The 24,476-nt window shown below is 41.2% G+C and overlaps 1 protein-coding gene across 1 annotated transcript in view; it reads left to right on the plus strand.

Annotated features, from left to right (window-relative positions):
- TDRD1 (tudor domain containing 1) overlaps positions 1–15,849 on the plus strand; it is a 37,883-nt gene extending 22,034 nt beyond the window's left edge. Inside the window, exons 15-24 of the mRNA XM_060125970.1 lie at positions 1,999–2,109; positions 5,607–5,882; positions 6,598–6,717; positions 6,813–6,815; positions 8,236–8,349; positions 10,829–10,996; positions 12,195–12,422; positions 13,069–13,115; positions 13,195–13,287; positions 15,736–15,849. Of these exons, the coding sequence (XP_059981953.1) occupies positions 1,999–2,109; positions 5,607–5,882; positions 6,598–6,717; positions 6,813–6,815; positions 8,236–8,349; positions 10,829–10,996; positions 12,195–12,422; positions 13,069–13,115; positions 13,195–13,287 (1,160 nt within the window). The 3' untranslated portion in view covers positions 15,736–15,849. The remainder of the gene's footprint in view (positions 1–1,998; positions 2,110–5,606; positions 5,883–6,597; positions 6,718–6,812; positions 6,816–8,235; positions 8,350–10,828; positions 10,997–12,194; positions 12,423–13,068; positions 13,116–13,194; positions 13,288–15,735) is intronic.
- The last annotated feature ends 8,627 nt before the right edge of the window (positions 15,850–24,476 follow it).

The raw sequence follows: 24,476 nt of genomic DNA on the forward strand, positions 1-24,476 counted from the left end.
TTGAACATGTACCTAGGAATGAAATTACTGGCCAAATCTTAAAGGGTATGTGTGTTTTCAGCTCTGATCGATGAATGCTAAAAAGTTTCCAAAGTGATCATGGCAGTTGTTGGTTGGAGAATTCTAGTTGTTCCACATCCTCACAAACACTTTGTATTTTCCGTCTTTTTCCCTTGAGCCATTCTGGTGAGCATCATTGATTTTAACCTTTCTAAGTTTTGGGTTTTCTCTCTGTCAAATAAGGATGTTACCCTAGATAACTAAGTTCCTGACTGGCTCCCAACTTGTGAGGTTTGTCATCCCTTCATACAGAATCATCTGGTCGATAGGCTACTATTTTAAAATATTTGCCACTTATTTTCATAAGTGATTGTACAAGCATATGGTACAAATTTTAAAGTTACAAAAGAGAATATAGTGAAAAGTTAAGTTTCCCAGTTCCTCTTCTCAGATTTCTAAATATCCTTCCAGTTCCTTTTCTCAATGTTCTCAATATTTTTCCAAAGTTGCTCTATACATATGCTTGTAAGTATATATATAATCCTTTTTATGTAGGCATAAATGGTAAAATAAATAATATTTGCACTTTGCCTTTTTCTCCCACTCTGTCTTGGATATCAGTTCACATAGTGTTTCCTCCGTTCTTTTTAAAATATACTTTTAACTTTGGAATAATTTTAGATTTACAGAAAAGTTGCCAAGGTAGTACAGAGAGTTCCTGTATACCCCTAGTTTTCTCTATAGTACCACAATTACGTAAGATGTTAACATTTGTTACAACTTAAGAGACCCACATTGGTAAATGTCTATGAACTAACCTCCAGACTTTATCTGGGTTTCGCTAGATGTCTTTTCCATTTCTGGTAATGGCCTTTTTCTGTTCCAGGGTACCACATCACTGTACGTCCTCATTCCTTTTCATGGTTACATGGTATTCCTCTGGGTGGGTTTACCCTAATTTAGTTAACCTAGGTGCAGCTACAGCTAAAGGATTCCTGTGTACAAGCATTTATCACTAAAAACAATTCTTGTAATCTGTGATTTTATTCTGAGACTATATCCTTGAGACAAATTCCTAAAATTGTACAATAGTTATTAAGTCAAAAGATATGTGCGCTTGTGCTCTTGAGAGAGTGCCCTCAAGAGGCCATCCAGGCTGATTTCCACCATCAGTGTATGAAAGTGCCCTCTCCCACACCATTTCCTGCAGTGTGTCCTTAAACTTTCTTATTTTGACTAACCTGAACGGTGACAATTCTAACTCGATACAACTTAATTTCCATTTCTGTGGATGGGTCTTTGCCACATATTTAAAAGATATTTTTCTTTTACTTCTATAGTGTTCAGATCCCTTTACTTGGCATTTTAAAGCTCTCCACGGTCTGTATATTTCCAAGCACATCTCTGGTGTTCTTCTTCAGTGATTCACCTTTCCATTCCTCTTCTCTGCCAGACTGCTCCCAGCAAGTGTTTTTTTGGCTGCTTAATTTGGTACTTTGCCTCAGAGCCGTTTCTTTTTCTGGAATTACCCTCTCCTTTTCTAGCAAACAAGTCATACTTCAGATTTCTCTATGAAGCCTTTAGTGCACAGAGCTCACCTCTCTGAAAGTCCTTAGCAGACACTATCTGTGCCAACCATTTAGTAATTACATATACTCCTTCAGGACAGCTTATATGTAACTTCCTTTTTGTGCAGGCTTGTGCACTGTTTCCTGGTCCACATGCAAAGCTCATGCTCTAGCATACTGACAACAATGCCATCATCATGGCTCTGTGCCCAGTAAATTGTTGGCATGGGGTTTACTGAGAGTATTAACTAAATAATGACTTATTTGCCCAATTGCTTAATAAGGAGAAGGGAGAGGTATTTGGCGTACTTTATAGTTGCTTGGGGATATGCCTGGGTTTTTATGATCAAAACACTTTCCAACTTTAAATGAAAATCTGTTACTCTGCATGTTTTTAAAATATTAAACACTATGTGTATTGTGTTTTCAGCTCTAAAGAAACTCAGTGACTTGAACAAATTGGTAGCAGAATATTGCCAGCAGAAGTTGCCTAAAAATTTTAAGGCAGAAGTAGGGCAACCTTGTTGTGCTTTTTTTGTAGGTAAGTTGCAGTTGGCACAATATTGACTATATTAGAATCTTTTATTTCTTGACTTTCAAACCTCATTTTTAGTGTATTTTCTTCCTGATGTTTAAGCAGATATTTTTCATAATCAAAATTAAGTGAATGCTTAAAATACTGTGGGTTTTTTTGTTCTTCTCTCTTTGTAACAAGGAGCCTCCAAATGATACATTCTTACCTAACTTTGTCAAATGCTTTTCTTTCCAGAATTTCTGATAATATTAAAAGCTAGAGAGTGGGAAACCTGTTCACTGCAGATTCATTGTTTCTTCTGGTCACCCTGTGCATGTTTATTTTGAAAATATGTTTGATGAAACACCTTAATTTCATTGCATGTTTTTCTGTTTATTTTTTCTATTATTTACCAAGTAACAAGTGAAACAATCTCATTAGTGGTGAGACTATTATAAGTCTTCCAGTTTGACAAATATCAAGTTTATTAAGTCTTTACTTCACTTAATATTCTGCATATTGGTTAGGTTATGAATGAAATCTTTATAGTAGATGTAAAAGTGTGATGCTATAAAAACTTCGGTGATATTCTAAGAATGAATTTTGAGAATCCTCCTTCTAGGGATTTCTGAATTAAAAACTAAAGGTGTTGTCTGGGAAGAGAAATATATTAGCTACTTTAGACAAAGAATGGTCTTTTTCAAGATAAAAATTTCAAACCTTAATAGAAGGGAAATATTCCATGTTACAAATTCTGTGTTAAATCTAGGTGATGGTAATTGGTATCGTGCTTTAGTCAAGGAAATCTTATCAAATGGAAATGTTAAAGTACAGTTTGTGGATTATGGAAACATTGAAGAAGTTACTGCAGATGAACTCCAAATGATCCCATCCAAATTTTTAAAACTTCCATTTCAGGGGATACAGTGCTGGCTAGTAGGTATGGTGCAGAGTAAGAAATTTTCTCAACTGTCTTCTAATACTTAGAGTACATAAATTTCTCAGTATTAATATATTTATAATTTTAATATTTTGTGTAAGTTATTTTCTGTTTCATATTATAAAATTTAGAAACATATATTTAAAGATACTGGCCAAAATGTTCAGTGTTGATGTCAAAGTAAGGAAGCAGCTGCTTTTCTATACTTATGATAGGAGTGAAAACTGATGCTTTCTTTTGGAGACATTTTGCAGGATTCCTTAAGAGCCTCAAATATTCTTACCTTTTGTCTTAGCAAGTTTACTTCTAATAATTCATCCTAAAGAAATAATCATGTTATTTCACAAAGTTCACCTACATGGAAATTCATTACACTGCTGTTAATAATAGCAAAACAACCTAAATAGCCAATAGTAGAGGCTTGGTTAAATGAGGATCCACATAATGGGTAGTGGTAGTACCTATTTCATAGGTTTGTTGTGAAGATTATTAAATTAATGTTTAGATCAGGGTCTGTCTGGCACTCAGAGTTCTATTAAGTGTTCGTTCTTATTACACAGTCATTAAAATGTTAAGTATGTGTTGATGTGAAGACTAGTTCATGATTTAAGTGAAGGAAGCAAGTTATGAAAGAGATGGCAGGATGGCATTGTGATTAAGAGGACAGATTAGAAGCAGCTCTGCTGCCTACTAGCTGTGAAACCTTAGGTAAACTGTTTAAACTCTATGCTTCCTTTTCCTCATCTGGAAAATAACGGTACCTTCCTCAAAAAGGCATTAAGGATAAAAGAGATACAAGGCATAAAGCACTGAATAGTGGCTAACATTACAACTATTTTTATTATTATAAAAATTTCTTTATAAAAGAATTATGAGTATATATGTGCATGTGTGTATTTCCATATGCACATAAAGATTATGAAAGGTTGGATACCAAAATGTTAATAGTGGTCATGTCTAGAAGCATTAGATGCTTTTTATTTTTCCTTTTGCCTGTTTAATTTCTACTTATTTTACACTAACTGTGTTCTGGATTATTGTTTTTAATCACCATGTTTTATGTCAGTGTTTCTTAAAATATGACCCCTCCACCCCACAGCCAGTAGTATCAGCGTGAGAACTTGTTAAAAATGTAGATTCTTAGTCCCCATCCAAGACCTACTACTAAATTGGAAACTCTAGGGTGGGGCCCCAAAATCTGTTTTCACAAGCCCTGTACATAATACATATGCACACTCACATTTGAGAACCACTGTTATGAAAATAAGGGTATAAGCCAAAGTTATCCCAGAAAGATAATTTTTGGTTAAATAATTAAATATGATACTTTGAAATTATCATTGGAAGACTCTTCACAAAGGTGCAAGTGTAGGTTTAACATCTTTTACTAGAATAGTTGATAACTCATCATTGTGTATGTAACCATAGTGGCTTCTAAAAGAAATAATAATTCTATTTTTGCCTATTGGGAAAAATGCCAGGTGAAGATAAGTTAGTGAGGAAAGTAAAGACGGATCCTGAGCCTCCTAAAACAGTAGTATATTTGTAGATGCATTATCTGCAACTCAGGCACTGAGGATGTAGATATATAATTGATTATTGAGAAAAGATATTCAAAATCACTGACCTGAATGGTAAACTTGGGAAGGGTCCAGTCCTGGGTATTATTGAGGCAAAAAGTGCAGCTTTGGGGCACAGAATTCTTACTTTTTTTATTTTTATACTCCACATCTTTATTTATTTTTATTATTTTTTATACTCCACATCTTTATTGGAGTATAATTGCTTTACAATGGTGTGTTAGTTTCTGCTTTATAACAAAGTGAATCAGTTATACATATACATATGTTCCCATATCTCTTCCCTCTTGCGTCTCCCTCCCTCCCACCCTCCCTATCCCACCCCTCTAGGTGGTCACAAACCACCGAGCTGATCTCCCTGTGCTATGCGGCTGCTTCCCACTAGCTAGCTATTTTATGTTTGGTAGTGTATATATGTCCATGCCACTCTCTCGCTTTGTCACAGCTTACCCTTCCCCCTCCCCGTATCCTCAAGTCCATTTTCTAGTAGGTCTGTGTCTTTATTCCCATCTTACCCTTAGGTTCTTCATGACCTTTTTTTTTTTTTTCTTAGATTCCATATATATGTGTTAGCATATGGTATTTGTTTTTCTCTTTCTGACTTACTTCACTCTGTATGACAGACTCTAGGTCCATCCACCTCACTACAAATAACTTAATTTCGTTTCTTTTTATGGCTGAATAGTATTCAATTGTATATATGTGCCACATCTTCATTATCCATTCATCTGTTGATGGATACTTAGGTTGCTTCCATGTCCTGGCTATTGTAAATAGAGCTGCAATGAACATTTTGGTACATGACTCTTTTTGAATTATGGTTGAAAGCTTCCCTAATGTGGGAAAGGAAATAGTTAATCAAGTCCAGGAAGCACAGAGAGTCCCATACAGGATAACTCCAAGGAGAAACATGCCAAGGCACATATTAATCAAACTATCAAAAATTAAATACAAAGAAAACATATTAAGGGCAGAATTCTTCTTAATGCTGTTTTATTTGTTAGATATACAGCCTAGAAACAAACACTGGACCAGAGAAGCCATAGCAAGATTTCAGACGTGTGTCACAGGGATAAAACTCCAAGCCCGAGTGGTTGAAATCACTGAAAATGGAGTGGGAGTTGAACTCACCGATCTTTCCACTTCTTATCCCAGGATAATTACTGATGTTCTGATTGAAGAACATCTGGTTTTAAAAGCTAGTTCACCATGTAAAGACTTAGTGAAAAACAGTCCTGTTAATAAACATGGTCTTCAAATTGATGCCCCATGGCTTCAAGGTAACATTTTTAAACTGCTATTTAAATTTATGTTATCCTTTGCTTTTATAGGCTGTGAAAATTTTTCTATTCCAAGTGACATGATTTTCCTGTAGAAATATGCTTTGTGGAAATAGATTAGTAATAAGTAAAGTTAGTTTAATATTTATTGAAACATGGCTTTTTTATTAAACACTGTACTCTTTTTTTTTTTTTTTTTTTGCGGTACGTGGGCCTCTGACTGTTGTGGCCTCTCCCGTGGTGGAGCACAGGCTCCGGACACGCAGGCTCAGCGGCCATGGCTCATGGGCCTAGCTGCTCTGCGGCATGTGGGATCTTCCCGGACCGGGGCACGGACCCGTGTCCCCCGCATCGGCAGGCGGACTCTCAACCACTGCGCCACCAGGGAAGCCCTGTACTCATTTTTAATGTAATTACTTGTCAGGCAGACGTGTATCATACAGCTATGTATCCTTTAAAGTTTGAGTAAATTTTAAGAATTAAATATACTACAGAAATGGAAATATACTACTGAAATATACTATAGGAGCATAATAGTTTAAGGATTCTTATTATAGATTGAACTTTTTTGTAATGCACACCAAGATCCCTGAAATTAAACAGATTGTTTTATGTAAACACAGATTTTCGTTTTGGGAATTTGGGAATGTTGGTATTCAGTAGAATACTAAATGTTATCTTTTTCATGAGAGACCTGTATTTCGTATGTTTTCAGCCACCTCTTCAGCTGAGCAGTGGAGGACAATAGAATTGCCAGTTAATAAAACTGTACAGGCAAGCGTATTAGAAATCGTAAACCCAAACTTGTTTTATGCTCTACCAAATGAAATGCCAGGTAAGAAACCAAACAGAGTTTGAGACACATTTATGCTGGTCTTTTAAACTGTAGAATGAACTTACCTGAATTCCTTAGGAAGTGATGGGGAGAAGAAGGTGATGATTTCTGTTTCACTCATGTTTTAATTGATCATAATAACACTTAAGGAAAATTTAATTATAAAAACATGAATGTGAACATGCCGTGCATTCAGCACCTACTCCACCTGGTCTTGATCATCTACAGCTTTTTATAACAAAGCAGCATCCTTAATTACTGTATAATTTCTTGTTTAAAAATAGGTACTGTCTGTATTGAATTGTACTTATTACTAAGCTAACCTTCTACAAGCATTACGAGAATTTGAACCAAAACAGTTTAGATACGTTGGAAAAGTACTTCCTAATCAGTCTATAATCACAGTGTTACTGTATCTTAGAAACTTGAAGAAATCTTTTACACTGGCCCTAATCATGAAGAAAAGTAGCATGTAAATATTGACTTTCCTTTTTTATTTCGTGAAAGATTACAATTAAGGCATCTCTTCAGTGTATTTTAGTGTTTTTTTTAAAATTATTTTATTTACTTATTTTTGGCTGCATTGGGTCTTCGTTGCTGCGTGCGGGCTTTCTCTAGTTGCGGTGAGCGAGGGCTACTTTTCGTTCAGGTGCGCGGGCTTCTCATTGCGGTGGCTTCTCTTGTTGCGGAGCATGGGCTCTAGGCCCGCGGGCTTCAGTAGTTGTGGCTCGCGGGCTCTAGAGCGCAGGCTCTAGTTGTGGTGCATGGGCTTTGTTGCTCTGTGGCATGTGGGATCTTCCTGGACCAGGGCTCGAACCCATGTCCCCTGCATTAGCAGGCGGATTCTTAACCACTGTGCCACCAGGGAAGCCCCAGCGTATTTAACTTTATTCTTGCAGTATCAGAGGCTGAGTTAGTGCAAGTTTGCTATTCAAAATAATTTGCAGGTATTTGAAAGCTGAAAAAAATGAAAAAAAAAGTTTTTTCAAATGGTCAAACCAAGAATTGTGGTGATAACAATAACTGCTCCTAAATTTATCCTCCAGTATTAGGAATAATCAACTTTAAACTGTATAGTGGAAAGCAGCGTCTTAGGATTATTGCATCCTGACAATAACATATGGTATGATGAATTGGAAGTACTTTGCTTCATTTAATTAACTATAACACACTTACTGAAAAGTATACTGAACAGTCGTAAAACTGCAGCTTAATAGAACAAGTTTTTGTAGAATGAACACACTAGAATAGCCACCCTGATCAAGAAACTAGCCCCCCAGTGGCTTCCTTCTTGCCCCCTCCCAGTCTTGCATCCCTTCGCCACAAGGTAACCAGTAGTGGTTTTATCTTTTTTTGGCTTTATCTATTTTAAAAATATAAATGTATATTTTAATATATATGGGTTCTTTTTTGAGTGGTTAGATTTGACTTTCCTTTTTATATAAATACTTTATTATAAATAGTAGCTTAGTAGTAGTTGAAAATTTCTTCACAAAACGTTTTCTATATATGTTTTAGATCAGGAAAAACTGTGTGTATTGACAGCCGAATTGTTAGAATACTGCAGTGCTCAGAAAAGTCGATCGGCCTTTAGACCAAAACCTGGAGATGCGTGCTGTGCCAGATACACAGGTAAGACTCTTTTCTATTCCCCAAACAGTGTTCACCTTAAAATTTAGATTTGCAGTTTAAAAATGTATTTCGTTTCCCTCTTCTTTTGTATGACAACTAGATCTACAATTTCCCTCTCTTTCTTCCCAGTAGAAATGTGTCATAATTTTTGTTTAGATAAGTATTCTGTATTACGTTATTAGTTTTGCATAAACAGTATTCACAGCCTACCCACGTAGTTACTATAATTACATTTTTCTTTTGCAGCCTTTTTTGTTACTAGTGTCCTATATACTTTCACTAATGATCTCCAGTTCTCTGCATTGGTATAAATTCTCTCCATGAATACTGCCTGTACTTTATCAACTTCTATCATATTGTAGGCAGCTCCAGCCTTCTGACACACTCCTATCCAGACTGCTTGTCCTCCAGACCTGAGCTGTCATCCTGAAATTTTCCTTTCACCATCATACTGGAGATTGTTTCAGCACGAACCCCCTATGTTTCTTGGATTTCTCTCCCACCCCACCTTGTTGGCTAGATTTCTCCCTCCCTCATCTCAACTTGTTTTCTGGACCCTTTACTTTTGATTTAATATTTTGGTATATCTATCTCATCCTCTAGAAGCTGAGAAAAGGTACATGTAAGATAAATTTTGTTATCTTTCATGTTTGAAAAAGTCTTTATTCTACCCTAATAGTTACTTGATAGCTTACCTGTAGATAAAATTCTAGGTTGGAAATCATCTTTCTCTTAAAATTTTGAAGGCATCGTGGATGTTGCTGGTGGAGAGGTAGATGTCATTCAGGTTCTCCAAACTTTGTACGTATTTTTTTCCTCCTTTCTGGAACTTTTGGTAATCTTTTCATCTCAAGTTTTGAATTTTTTTTTTTTTTTGCGGTACGTGGGCTCTCACTGTTGTGGCCTCTCCTGCTGCGGGGCACAGGCTCCGGACGCGCAGGCTCAGCGGCCACGGCTCACGGGCCCAGCCTCTCTGCGGCATGTGGGATCCTCCCAGACCGGGACACGAACCCATGTCCCCTGCATCGTCAGGCGGACTCTCAACCACTGCACCACCAGGGAAGCCCCTGAATTTTATGATGTGACTCAGCACTGGTTTTCTTTTCACCTTTGTACTGAGCACCCAGTGAGTGGGCCCTTTAGAAATTCATGAGCTTCAGTTTTGAAAATTTTTCCTGAATTTTTTTATTCCTTTCTTTTATTTTCTGCTCCTTTATGAACTCCAAGTATTCTCACGTTGGACTTAAACTCTACTGCTGAATTTCGTTTGCTGTTTTTTTTTCTTTTTTTTTCCCCAAGAGATTTCCTCAGTTTTCTCTTCCAGCCTTCCGTATTTCATTTTTAATATCACATTTTTGGTTTCAGTAGCTTTTTTTGTTTCTCAAGTGTGTGGTTTTTAATAACTTGTCTTGTACTTGCTTCAAGGATGGAAGGTCATTTCTCCGAGGATGTTAATATCATTTTTTTAATTTTCATGGTCTTCTCCGTCTTTGGGTCTCTGTTTCCTTGAGTTCCTGTTTGTTTCAGTCTTCTCTTTCATTTCAGAGACTTTCTTCTACTATCTGATCATCTTTCGCTGTTCATTTATATAAGGTGAAGCACTGAGAAGCTAATTGGAGGTTCCTTTGTGCACAGGCAGAGCTTGTCTGCTTAGTGGACTTTCCTGTAGGGTGACCTGGCTCTGCCGTTTCACTGGGAACTCCTGATGCCTGTGTCTTGAAGTGCTTTTGCTTGAGACGGTCGTCTCCTCCCTGGAGTGCATAGCTTGCCTGGCAGGGTTCTTGTAAACTCCCTCTTCTGCTCTGCCTCACGTTCCCCAGTCCGTAGTCTTTCTGGTTCGTCCTCTCTGGGGAGGACACTCGTCTTCTGCCCATGGGTAGGAGCAGTTACCTGAAAAGGGGGAATTTTCTAAGCGTTATTAAAACACGTAAACATAAAACTGAGCATTCTCTTTAGCAACTTTAAAAATAGATATTATGTGTAAATGTGTTTATAAACTAAAGTTTATTCACGTGCCTTGGGGAAGCAACTCTGCTTCTGTTATCCAATCCCCATTTCATCTCCACCTTTGCTCCAACTTTTGAATGAGTAGCATCAATTATTGAGCCTTGATTGCTTGGGGATTTGAGATGCAAACTGAGATGTTTCTTGGCTTCTTTACACCCAGCTTTAGTTGAGCTCTGCTAAATCATTTCCACTCACATATTTGCTTTCCACCTTCCACTATTACACTGTCTTCCCTCTTGTTCTCTATCCTTGTGGTTTTAGGCCTTTTTCTATTTAGTTCTGTAACTGTCTTTTGAGTAGAATCTGCAAGGAGTATATGTGATGCTCCTATTTAATCTAAACTCCTTGGCGTGAAGTCAGAAATCTTGGTGTGAATTTCTAAGTGATGTAAATGTAACTGTGAATAACCATCTTAAAGGAGGAGGGCATCATTGAATGTAACTTCTCACCTGAGATTCCTCTGTATTTTCAGGTGATGATTTCTGGTACCGTGCCGTTGTTCTGGGGACATCAGCTGCTGATGTGAAAGTGCTCTATGCAGACTATGGAAACATTGAAACTCTGCCTCTTTGCAGAGTGCAGCCAATCTCTGCCAGCCACCTGGAGCTTCCTTTCCAAATTATTAAATGTTCCCTTGAAGGTACACAATTAAGTCACTTTCCAATTTGGGTGTCTGTGGGATGTTTTTCTTCCTTTTATAGCACTGAGTCTGAAACAAATGAGTATTTTAGGACTTCCCTGGTGGCATGGTGGTTAAGAATCCGCCTGCCAATGCAGGGGACACGGGTTCGAGCCCTGGTCCGGGAAGATCCCACGTGCCGCGGAGCAGCTAAGCCCGTGCGCCACAACTACGGAGCCTGCGCTCTAGAGCCCGCGAGCCACAACTACTGAACCCACGTGCCACAACTACTGAAGCCCTCAACGCCTAGAGCCCCTGCTCCACAGCAAGAGAAGCCACCGCAATGAGAAGCCCGCACACCGCAACGAAGAGTAGCCCCCGCTCACCGCAACTAGAGAAAGCCCGCATGCAGCAATGAAGACCCAACGCAGCCAAAAATAAAATTAAAAATTTTAAAAACGTATTTTAAGCAACAGCCCAGATTTCTAAATATCAAGCAGAGTTTACCAAAAAATCTCATACCTTTTATTATTATTTCATTCTCACAAAAATTATGTTCATTTGTTCCATCTTTGTTTACAGATTAGTTTCAGAGAGTCAAGGCTCAGAGATTCTGGTTTGCCTCAGGTTGCAAAGCTAGTTAAGTGGCAGGGCCAGGGTGAACTGGGGTCAGTCATCTGACATTTTGTGCGGGGGTCTTTCTGCTTCGTCACAGAGGCTAGAGACATTCAAATGGCACCGTTTGGGGCTACTTTCCTATTCATACCATATCTGCGTATTTATTCAGCCCTTCAGTTGGAATTTGAATAAACGGAACTAAAATGCTAAAGTAGCGTTTTATTCTTACTCCTGGTTTCTTTACCCAGAGGTCCCAGCAGATAATAACACACTGATTTCCTCACAGTCTGCTTTGGTTTTGACTCAGAGAGTTGGAAAATTATCTTTATTATTGTTTGCTTCTACCATTAGAATGTAAGTCCACAAAGGCACACATTTGTCTGTTTTGTGGCTTCTAGACCTAAATGAGTGCTTGACATAGTAGGGATTGAGGAATATTTATTAAGTTTGATTTTTTTGAATGCAACAGCAGTAGTACATCAAAGCATACCTAAACCTAGCTTAAATCAGTGAGCCTTTTGCTTATTATCCTTAGATAATTTATCTAAATATCATTTTTCAGGAACTTGAAGATTAACTCTAATATTCAATTTTTTTCCAGGACCAATGGAATTGAATGGAAGCTGTTCTCAATTAATAATAGAGCTACTGAAAAATTTAATGTTGAATCAGAATGTAATGCTTTCTGTAAAAGGATTTATCAAGAATGTCCACACAGTGTCAGTTGAGAAGTGTTCTGAGAATGGTACTATCAATATAGCTGACAAGCTGGTGATGTATGGTCTGGCGAAAAACATCACATCTGAAAAGCAAAGTGCTTTAAATAAAGGTATTTTTTTCAAGTTTAATTAATAGCAGGTGTAAGTGTAGCCAAGAACACATGTGATCAATTTAGTTGACCTGATCCTTCCTTATTCTCCATGGCCACGTTCCCTCTGTCGTCATCCTTTACAAATCCAGCAGCAGGGTGCTGACTCATGTTGCCACCTCAGAGGAGCCACCTGGAAGGAAGCAGGCCTCCCAGTCCAGATTTTCCTTAGATCAGGCTCAGCAACGCTGTTGATAGAATTGATGCTGAGAGCTTTAGAAATGTCAAGCATTCAGAGTAGCTTCCAACTTCCTTTTGATCCTGATCAAAGTGAGAAGAACTCGCATATTTGAGAATGGATCTTACTAGTTATTTCATAAGATGATGCTTTGGCAGGCCTGCCCTCAACCGAAAAGAGATATCCCGTGTATGACAGGCAAAAGACCTGAAACCTCGGAGGTAAGGGCACTCATTTGGTAAAACCCAGGACAGGAGTAGATAACATAAAGCCCAAATGAAAAATTAATTGATCAAGTCCTTTGTAGTTGGAAAGGATCTGCCCTGAGGGGCAGATCTGTATATGTTCAGACTGCAGGTTTTGTTTTGTTATATTATTTCTGTTATTTATAGTGCTAGTTGTCTAATGGCTTTTTGCATTTGCTTTTAGAAAAGGTGAACAGGATGAATTGCTGCTGCACAGAGCTACAGAAACAAGTGGGTAAAATTTCCTTAAGTGAAATTATACTCCCAACATTTTTAGGAATGAAATAACACCATTTCTTCTCACCCTCAGGTTGAAAAACATGAACAGATTCTTCTCTTCCTCTTAAACAGTCCAACCAATCAAAACAAATTAACTGAAATGAAAAAATTGTTAAAAAGTTAAGTAAGTTAAATTTGATGTTTTTGCACTTGTGTAACCCCCAGCAGGACATCTCCAGTCATGTTGTCATGACAGAGCTAATGGGGTTGACACCCGTTTTGAGGCTGTACTTTATTCTGCGGTGTAATGATCTGAGGTCTGGCTGTAGTGTTTCTGCTGTCTTTGTAGGTTTTGTTTGGTAAGCTCCCTTTGACACTGCTAGTGGGACTGAGTCCAAGGCTGTCCGGATTGCAGCGTCCTTTACTGTGTTTGACATAGAGACAGCTCTTGATGATATTTGCAGGGACTTGTAAAAATTGTCGTGAGGTCAAGCTTAGCGTGAACTTCTTTGTGTCTAGAGTGAAATTAACTCTCCCTTGTACGTACTTCTATAAAAACATTTAGCACTTTTTGTGAAGAGGTTCTAAGAGGCCAAGAACAGAAAATGGGCTGTACTGATAGTATATTTCATTTCAAAACAAAACATACTCTTCCTTTTTTGGCTGCGGTGACTCTAGTGGTTCAAGACTACATTGGTGGATTTTGAATAGTGGTTCCCCTGCTTTTTTATATTGCCTGGGATCCTTTGTTCTAAGGTGGCCCTCGGAAATTGTTTTGTGATCAGTAGCCAGTTAGAACTTCTCATCAAAATGAAATCGTCCTTCTCACCACTTTGAATTGATAGAATTCTAGCTAAAAGCAAAGGATCTTTGACTTACTCAGTATGTGCACTCTTGCTGGCTAACCTGCAGTTCATATCTGACCATTTGCAAGTAGCTCCCGAGGTCCTCCTGCCCTCTGGGGCTCAGTGGGTGTAGCAGCTCTCAAGGAGGTACCTACTGGGGTCAGACCTATTCTCCACATGATAATGGACAGTTGTTTTGTTTCTGTTTCTAAGAAAGTATGGCTAAGTTCTAAGCTAAATATCATTCATGCAAGATCAAGAGTTTTGCTTCTCATGATTTATTTTGAGATGATTTATTTTACTTCACAAGTTTTGGGTTATTTTTAATAAATGCTGACTTGCAGTTACAACTTTCAGTCCTTTCTAATATATTTTTAATACTGACTGCTGTTATGTGTACCATACTTGAGTTTAAAATTTAATGATACCAAATCACCATATTTCTAATCAAGTTGATTAACTGTATGTGCTTTAATCTTTATATCTGTGCAATAAGCTTTTTTTTTCCCCGTAAGAATATTGAGTGTGTTTGGGTACACAACTTCAGATGAAACCTGTATTTTCTATTGTTTCTAAATAGATTGAAGATATTACTTAAAAAAAACCAAAACACTTGATTTAAAGCATAGTGGTTGAACTGGCTTTACCCCTACTGCAGAAATAAATATAGGTTGTCTACCTTTGAATACCTTATATTTGAGTAGTGCATTATCTAATAGTCACATATTTTTTTTACATCTTTATTGGAGTATAATTGCTTTACAATGGTGTAATAGTCACACATTTAATCTTCACAGTGCTCAGAAGATTTCAAGAAGGTAGGCCTCATTTTATAGATGAGGAGGTGAAGGCTCAAGGAGGTTAAGTGGCTGCCCCAAAAACCACACACACACAGACTGGAAAGTAGGTCTTATGATGCAAGCTGAGTTCTCCATACCACCGTTTGCTGCTTACCTGTAGCTGTGCTACAATATCATTTTAGATTAGATCAGTTCTGGACGGCAAGAAACTAAGGGGTTATATTACTAGAAAAAATTACATACATGGTTCCGTAAGCATACTTCCTTCATTGTGGTGAAAATATAGTTGGTTTTGTTTTGTTTTTTCCGGTACGCGGGCCTCTCACTGTTGTGGCCCCTCCCATTGTGGAGCACAGGCTCTGGACGCGCCAGGCTCCGGACGCGCAGGCTCCGGACGCGCAGGCTCCGGACGCGCAGGCTCAGCGGCCATGGCTCACGGGCCCACCCGCTCCGCGGCATATGGGATCTTTCCGGACCGGGGCACGAACCCGCGTCCCCTGCATCGGCAGGCGGACTGTCAACCACTGCGCCACCAGGGAGGCCCTGGATAATTGTTTAAATTATTCTTCTTAGAGAAGGATAAAATGTGCTTAAAGTTTCAGTGTTTCATCATCTCTGGAGAAATTTGTTCGTAATTTTATTGTAAAATTGCTAAACTAGGAGTGATGTGGTGATGAGAACATAAAACTCCCTGGAATCTATTACTCAAAAGTGGTATTTCAGCATACAAGTTAATAAAATATTTTTTATATTTGGAGGGAGAGCAAACAGCTATATTTTATATCTGTGAAGGGGAGTACAGACAGCTGTATTGGACATAAAGCACTGTTACTGTGGTGGTGAATTTTTTTTAATTGGCAGATTTGACTTAAAGTAATATCAGTTAAAAGTGAATATTTGGTTTACTTTTACTTAAGATAGAAATTAAGAACCATGGTAATTGAGTTTTTATATAAGGCGTAATGATAGCTGATTTTTCTCTTGCAGAAACACTCTCAGAGATCAACACTTACGAGAAAGGAAACAGTGAAGGCTTGACTGAGGAGAGAAAGTACAGCATCTTGTGTTTTTGTTCCTTGGAAACTTTTTCTTTAATGACATTTTATGCCTTAATTTTTGTTTGCTTACCACTCTTCTGCCTAGGCGGGGTAGTTTTATTTTTTTCCCTCGAAGTTCTTCCCCCCCAAATAAGTCTTGCATAAAAGATTCATACCAAGTGCGTGGGAATATGGGAAGGGATACATAGGGGCTGTCTAGTGTACATGTAACTTTTTATTACTTAAAGGTACTGAAGAAAATATGGCTCTGGGTTACTGTTGGATCAATTTAGTTGATAGACACATGAGTTTTATTTTTTGGATTTTTCTGTATGTTTGATATATTTCATAGTAAAATATGCCCTACTCTCCCTGTCGCAGTCTGCCTCTTCCACGTAATAAATGTTCTTTGGTTTGTTGTTGCTTGGGTCTCTGCCCTTCTTATCCTGTTCTCTCTGAGGTCATCAGCTTCTTTCTCTCCATGTTGATTCGGATGGCGTTTCCTCTGCCCTTGGGCACAGTCTGCCCTTGGGCTCTCACCCACTAGGTGGGCGGAAGGCACAGATTCTTCTCTCTGTTCCTGCCATCCACAGGTACCTTTCCAATCTGTAGCCACTTAGATTGTTAATGTAGATAGAATTTACATTTTCTGAAGCACAAATATAGTTAACAATTTAAGTTAAAAAGCTAAGTTAGAGTATATATTTTTCTGGAAGCACATACAGTCATCTTAAACTGTAAACTCACATATACAGAATTATGGGCCAGCTGACTTTCCTGCCAGCCTGTAAGTTTCTATTTGGGAATTTTTCCATGATTTAAGTATCAGACTGTGACAGCCTAAGAAGATGTTGTCACCAACTCAAAGAAGAAACTCGACTTTTTTTTTTTTTTTTGCTTTTACTGGTAATGTGTGTCAGCTTAGATTAAGTGGAGTTTTTCCTCATGTTAAATGTTGTTCAAACATTGATGTGCTTCTATTAGATAAAAATTTAAGCTGCCCAGTAAAATCCTTTTCCTTCACAGCCAGATTTCCCTTGTGTCCTTATTGCCAGCAGCATTTTGCTAATTTCCTTTTCTTGTTGGCACATACTAGGAGCACTGGACGTTTAGTTTGTTCATACTCTGTTCAATTCCAATCACAATGAAAATGCAAATGAAAACTGGGATCGCAGAATTGTCCTTTTTATTAAGGAAAATTAGGGAAGCAAGTCATGGAACACATTAAAAAAAATCTAAGTTCATCGGATTCCAAGGTTTTATTGTATGGTACATACTGGAAGTTTGAATAGAAACCGTTTAAATTAAATGGAGTTTAATAATAGTTGGTGGTTGAGCTATTTGCCTTGTTCCCAAAGAGAAACTAACGTAATCTATAGTGCTAGTCTCACAAGTAGAGAGATGGGTTAAATGTCTTCTGGATTAATGCAGCATATTCTCATATTCTCGTACTGGACCACCAGATCTTATTTTTGATCTTTCACATTAATTCACATATTTACTGAGCTCCAGCTGTGTTCCTGACACTGAGGTAAGTGACGTATTTTTTGTTCAGTAGGGCCATGTGTGGTCCGTCAACACCTGCCAATCCCAGTCTTGGGGTTCCCTCAAAATACTTAGTTCAGTCATAGATAAGTACTTAACACCTGAGACCATATAATCAAACAGTTATATTCCTTGGCATAGGGCATGCAAATATTGAGACAAATCAGATCCATTGTGCAAGGGATTCTTAACCATGGGTTAAGCAGTGAACAGGGGTGGTGGGGGGCAGTGTGGGAAGAGGACATATTTGATGGGCCTTTTTCTTTTGGTAGAATGTTGTTTGCTAGGGCCGCTAGAAATGAAAAAGTTTCAAAATTGTGAACAAGGGTGAGTGATAGTCTGAACTCGAGCTCTCTTGCTCCAGAAAACCTGAGGATCCTTCTCAGCAGGGCCTTAAACTGCTGAATTCTAGGTGAGGAATAAAGTCATTGTGATGCCCACCACTCTCAGTCTGCCAGACCAGAGCAGTAAACCAATAGAGTAACTAGTGGGCTCATCACCAACATGACTGCTGCCTGGATTGGGCCAATCGAGCTCTTCTGGGATTAGGCAAAGAGTGACACCTGGGCTCCTCACCGCTGTGGGTGTTTCTGTAGCCAGACTTGCACCCAAGGAGTGCTTTACTTGTTAAACAGAAGAATCTCAAGGGTGCTTTTTGTTTGCTCTGTTTTTCCAGATGAATTAGAGGGCAGCCTGTGGTTCCAAACGTGCAGTTAGGAGTCGTAGGATGGTTTTGTTTGCTGAAATTAAAGAGAGGTTCAGATACGCTAAGACTTCTGCCTATTTGTATGGGGCAGGAGTTGTGGAAGGCTCACCCAGGGAACTGCTAACACTTCTTCTATGCCTGAACATTGTTCAAGTTACCGTTCAGGCACTGCGGTCTAACTTCCCTAGGAAGGTTCTCAAATCTTGGCAGTAGCTTTCAGATAACCTAACATTGGTTTCACTTAAGGCTTTAGCTGCCCAGCCTCAGCCATTTTCCTATGCTTTCCTTGAGACCCTGAGGTGATGCCGTATTTAAAGACTTGTGATAACCTTTTGATGATCAGGTGCCCACCTCCTGTTACATGAGCCTTCCAGGACATGAGACTGACTGTGAGGTTGATCATACATCAGGCAGAGCCTAGTCTGCTGCCTCCAAGGGTGCGCCCAGATTCTTCTCAAAATGCACTCAATGAATACTTACATTAAGGCATGCACGTATATGTGAAAACTAAAGACACAAAATTTGGAACTATTGACAGTTTGAAGTCGAGTGCATATGTGGTTTTGGATGTTGATTGAATGACTGAATGTTACCCAAGCCTTTGCCTTTGCCGACATTCCACGCTTACTCATGTAGCCAGAAAGCATCACGTTTCCTAAAAGCAAATCCAGTAAAACCTTGTGCATAATTTTTCTCACTGTTTTAAGGAGTTGAGATGCTTTAACCCTTAGAACGATTAGTGCCTGCCCCAAACCTAAGGGTCATTAGCTTCAAGATGGCGGTATTTCTGTTCCTTATGTCCCCCTGCCACGCCTTTATTCTCTCTTGCTGCTGTTAGCGCCACAGTTTTTGCTCTGGCTTAATTTGTTGCCTGTGGAGTACTTGAGAGCCAGGCCCTTTGTTTCCTCTGGGGTGGTTTCTTCGCCGTTAAACATGCGTTGTTTCCTGTTCTTTCATTTTTCAATGGAGGGTCCTGGTTAATGGCTGCCTTGTGGGTTCTGGGAAATCTACAACTTTCGTGGCTCTATTATGAATCCTTCTCTGGGTTTTTTAATATGTGCTTCACCTTTATCATGTGGGGGAGTGGATGCAAAGAATTTGAATTGGGCTTCCATAGGTTTGGGAACCACTGTACCCATCCACTTTTATAGTCCAGCAAACGGAACAGTCAGATATTAAGCATCTTATCTCTTGTCAGAAAGCCAGTAGGGAAGAGAGCTGGGTGGGGAACCCCAAACCACCTCATCTCCAAAGCGGTGGTCATTCCACTACGCTGGGTGTCTGCCTCTGCACATTGCTGGGAGCCAAAGTCCCCCTTTATCTCTTCGTGGAATTCAAAGTTGTCTTTATACCTTGTGTGTTTACAACTGAGACATGCTGTATAGGGCAATTCATGAATTAACTCATTTGAAAAGGGCACTTACTACGTAGAGTTACAGGGCATTGGGGCCACAAAGATGAATATGGCAAGTCCTTGGAAGCAAGGGGCTCACAAGCCCTTTGGGATGAAGGTCCTTCATGGTGGCTATTTTTAAAATTTCCACAAATCTTCAACAAGGGAGGGGTTGCCATGGATGACAAAAGTAGTTCCCCAGCTTCTCCCTGTATTAAAATCCTCTACCGCTGCTAGTCAACCACTCAGCACACGGCATAGCCTGGGCCACCTGCTTTCCCCGCCCACGCATACATGGAAGAAAGGCACAGGTGATTAACTTTTGATGTGAGGGAGTTTGAAGCAACTGATGCTGTTACCAAAAGAAGGGGTCCATCTACTTGCCACTCTAAAGCCAATAAAGAAGCAAGGTTGGTGGAAAGGAAAGTTTGCTTTATTTTGGAGGCTGGCAACCTGGGGGGAGGGCGGACGCCTGTCCAAAGGCCAACTCTCCAGAGCTGACAGAAGGCAAGAGCTTTTATAGGCGGAGGGAGGGGGCTACATACAGAAACAGCACAGTCAGCTCTGTCATCTTGAATTTGGTTATGCGGTGGTCTGATCAGCATCATCTTGATTGTTTTTAAGTACAGTTAATCTTTAGTTCCAGGGTTGGTTTGTTCCCATTTCTTTGAGGCCAGCCCTCGGAATTGTGGCAGCTTATGTCCTGACTACAGCCTTGTCATCATTAGTTCACTTCTTCCACCTGGCGGGGGTTTCAGTATAAGACAGCTCGCAGGATGTGGCTCAGAGTATTATCTATAGCCCTTGAAAAAGGATCTAGAGGTCCTTGATTTGTGTAATGACTAAACTATTATTATTTTGTTGGACTGTCTTCCTGTTTATGCATTTTCTCACTTCTCTGATTAAACTTATTCTTTGGCTAAGGTTTTTTCACAGACAGAAGGCAGGCTGAGGACATGGGGGTGGGGGGGGCAAGGACCATATAGGGTCCTACTCCATTTCAATATCTCCACCAGTATTTATAGTTTCAGCCTTTTTACTTTTTTTTTTTTTTTTTTTTTTTTTTGGCGGTACACAGGCCTCTCACTGTTGTGGCCTCTCCCGCCGCGGAGCACAGGCCCCGGACGCGCAGGCTCAGCGGCCACGGCCCACGGGCCCAGCCGCTCCGCGGCACGCGGGATCCTCCCAGACCGGGGCACGAACCCCCGTCCCCTGCATCGGCAGGCGGAGTCTCAACCACTGCGCCACCAGGGAAGCCCCTTTTTACTTCTTAATCATGGAATGAAAATGTGAAATGCCCCCAACTACAGATGTAAAACTGTCAGGAGCATCCAGAATTGAAATGTAGCTTCTCTCAGGTAAACCTGCTTAGGCAAAGGTGTGCTGGTTCACTGTCAACAACCAATCAGAACAGGTTGGGGAGAGGGTTGCCAGCTGTGAAGTTCCCACTTTGACCAGGACTTGGTCTGCTCTTCTCAAGCCCCTGCTCTATATAGAGCTGCATGGGCAACTCGACACTTGTGGCTATTGAACACTTAAAATACAGCTAGTCCAAAAGCAGATGTGCTGTAAGTGTAAAATACAACTGAATTTCAAAGATTTAGCTTAAAATATCTCACTCTGATTACATGTTGAGATAGTATTTGGGATCGAATGGGTTAGTAAATTAAGTTCACCTGCTCTTTTTCACTTTAATATGGCTACTAGACCATTTGAAATCACCTGTGTGGCGTGCACTGCCTTTCTATGGGACAGTGCCCATCTAGGGGCAGAGACCATGCCTCCCCCACTGAGCATTTAGACCCGCAGACAAGTTCCCCTGCACAGGTGCTCAGGCATTACTTATGCTGCTCTGGTTGACTGTTTTTACATTTGGGTGCTCAGTAAATATTATTGGGAGGAATGAAACGAGGTGAAAAAATGAGGCCTCTTTTTTTCCCCTCTTCAGTGAAGTTTGCAACAATCGACATTACCATGGGCCACTTTCACTGGAAGTTGTCAATATTGGGAGGATTGGAAACCAACTGAGAACCACAGAGGGAAATGTGACATTTTTAGAATTTTTTGAAAAGGAAAGATGTAAAAACAGAATTGTTATTAGTCTATCAGATTGCCATTTATAAGAAAAATGGGGGAGGGGCTTGGAAAAAAGGAAACAGGTCAATCTTCCTGGAGGGCAACTTGATGATACACATCAAAAGGCTTAAATTGCATATATAGCCTATAGCCTAGAACTTTACCATCTTGCAGTTTACTCCAAGGGAGTAACTGGGCAAAAGCACAAATATCTAATGATTAAAATTAAAAGAGTGGACTGGTTAAGTACACTAGAACATTAAAAGTGGCTAAAAGCCACAGAAAGAAGCAGAAACTAACACACCATTGTAAAGCAATTATACTCCAATAAAGATGTTAAAAAAATTTTTTAATAACAGATTTTTTTAATGAAAAAATATCTCCACTTGCAGATAACATGAATGTTTATCTAGACAATAGTAAGGAATCTACCAAAAACTGCTAGAATTGTGGCAAAGTGTGTTTCCAAAAATAGTCACTGCAGAAGTTCTGGTACCATATCTTACAGAATCTTGTTACTCCCCCCTCAGAATCTTTTCCCCTTTCCTCGAAATTGGACTATTTTGTGACTGACTTGAAAAATAAAATGCAGTGTAAGTGAAGAAAAGCCACAGAAAGATGTTCAAAAAGGGACATAAGAAAGCTGGTTATGGGCTTCCCTGGTGGCGCAGTGGTTGAGAGTCCGCCTGCCGATGCAGGGGACACGGATTCGTGCCCCGGTCCGGGAGGATCCCACGTGCCGCGGAGCGGCTGGGCCCGTGGGCCATGGCCGCTGAGCCTGCGCGTCCGGAGCCTGTGCTCCGCAGCGGGAGAGGCCACAACAGTGAGAGACCCGCGTACAGCAAAAAAAAAAAAAAAAAAAAAAAGCTGGTTATGATACACTATGCATGGAATGAGCTAACAATAAAATTTAATATGAGTAGAATGATGCTGGAAGAAGGAACACCATAATGTTAACAGTGACTATCTCTGAGTGGTGGGGTAGGTGTGCTTTGCTTATCCATTTTTTTTTGGTAATGAGCACACGTTATGCAATGACACTTTTTTTGATGAAGTATGAAAACTATAGATTATGCAATAATAGCTTTTGTTTTTTGAGTGCTTACTACGCACAAGGCATTGTGCCAGGCATTGCGCTATTTTCGCTTTGTGGTGTTTGATTTTTTTAAAAAATCAAGGCACCTACTAGACTTAAACGAGGATACTGGCCAAAAGGCCCGCTTACTACCGCCCAACTGCAAGAACAGGACAGACAGGTAAACAAAGGGCAATTGCCATGACAAATAGAAACGATGCCAAAGTCAACATTTTCGTGAGGGTCGAAGCAATAAATCCTACAGAGTCGAAGGGAGATGACACAGTGCTCCCTGCTGCACCGCTCGGAGGCTGGGAGACCAGAGCAGAAGTAAGTACCTTTGTTTATTTGCCAGCCTTGGCCAACGCGTTGTTTAAAAACGCGAGAGGCGCTGCGGACCGTGTTCCCAGAAGCGCAATGCACCGCCCTTGGGAGAGCGGGCTCAGCCGGCACCGCACTCCGCGCCTCTCCTCCGTGAGGAACACAGGTGTCCCACGTGGCTCCCACCCGGGCGCCCCTCCCCGGGCCTGCAGCGCTCCCTGGCCCGAGCATGTCCCGCCGCGCGCTCCTCGCCGCGCTCGCCGCCTCTGTTCCGTGAGGAACACAGGTGTCCCACATGGCTCCCACCTGGGCGCCCCTCCCCGGGCCTGCAGCGCCCTCTGGCCCGAGCGTGACTCGCCCCGCGCTGCTCGCGGCGGAGAGCCCAGCCCCAGTGGTCTCCACGCCGCAGGAGCCTGCATTCCGGGGCGTGGTTAGCTGCGTCGGAGAGGCGCCGCTTCCTTCCTCGCGCTCGCAGGAGAGGAGAAGCCCGGCCCCCGGGCGAACAAGCCCGGCGTGCCGAGACCACTGGTCCCGCGCGAACAAGCCCGGCGTGCCGAGACCACTGGCCCCGCGCGAACGCGGCGTCGGGACGGCGGGTTTTGTTCGGCAATGTCTGCGCTCCACCTGAGTGCGGCCGTGGGGCCCGGTCGTCTCTCCGGGAAGTCGGCGTTCCGGGCAAAGCGCACCTGGCGCGCGCCTCCTCCGGGCTCCCCGCTGTCGGCCCCGGGCGAGCCGGCGGGGTTCTTGGGAGGCAGCGCGCGGCGGGCCCGGGAACGGCCCCTCTCGTGGGTCCCCGGCAGCGGAGCACCGAGCGGAGGGGCGCGGACCGCAGGTAAGGAGATGGGGGCTCGGTGAATGTGGGTGGAGGAGGGAACCTTATACACCCTACAGGCTTGGCGCGGTCGTGGAGCCCCCTGACCTGGCTCGCCTTTCGAATAAAGGCTTTGGGGACAAGCCCATGCCTCCCCCGCGCTCCATTTTACAGAACAGATGCAGGTGCCCGCTTGGTTTTATCAAGCAGCCCAGTGGCCCCAGCGAGGTCTCTGCAAGCAGAGCCTGAGAGGGGCCCGCTGCCCTGAGAGACTCGCCCTTGGCCTGTGGGAAGTCCAAGGGATTTATCCTCCATGGTGATTTCACCTGCTGGGACCCCCTCCCCAGCCCAACCCCACTCTGGCCAGCTGGACCAGCCTTGCTTCCTGCACTTCTCCAATTCAGGTCCGGCTCTTGGCCACCTTCTGGGATGGGAAAGGGGAGGGTCTCAGAATTGCACCTTAGAAACTCGCCAGGGGGCATGGATTTAAAAACAGGATGGACACCCAGGCGGAAGAGAAGGGAGGAGGGCACCTTGCTGCCCTTTCATTGTGGAATCAGTGGCTTTCCCGCTGAGACGGACCTTTCCATGGTGACGCTATGCAGTGTTTGGTGTCTTGGAACTGAATAATTAGAACCTGTACAGTTTTCAGATTATGCGGTCCATTAATTTAAAAACAAAACCCCGAGAACCTCTGAGTGTTTTATAAATTGAGGTCTAAAAATTGAAGGTCTGAAAAAAAAATAAATTAAAAAAATAAATAA

This window comes from Lagenorhynchus albirostris, chromosome 16 (genome assembly GCF_949774975.1).
Source record: "Lagenorhynchus albirostris chromosome 16, mLagAlb1.1, whole genome shotgun sequence".
NCBI lineage: Eukaryota > Metazoa > Chordata > Mammalia > Artiodactyla > Delphinidae > Lagenorhynchus > Lagenorhynchus albirostris.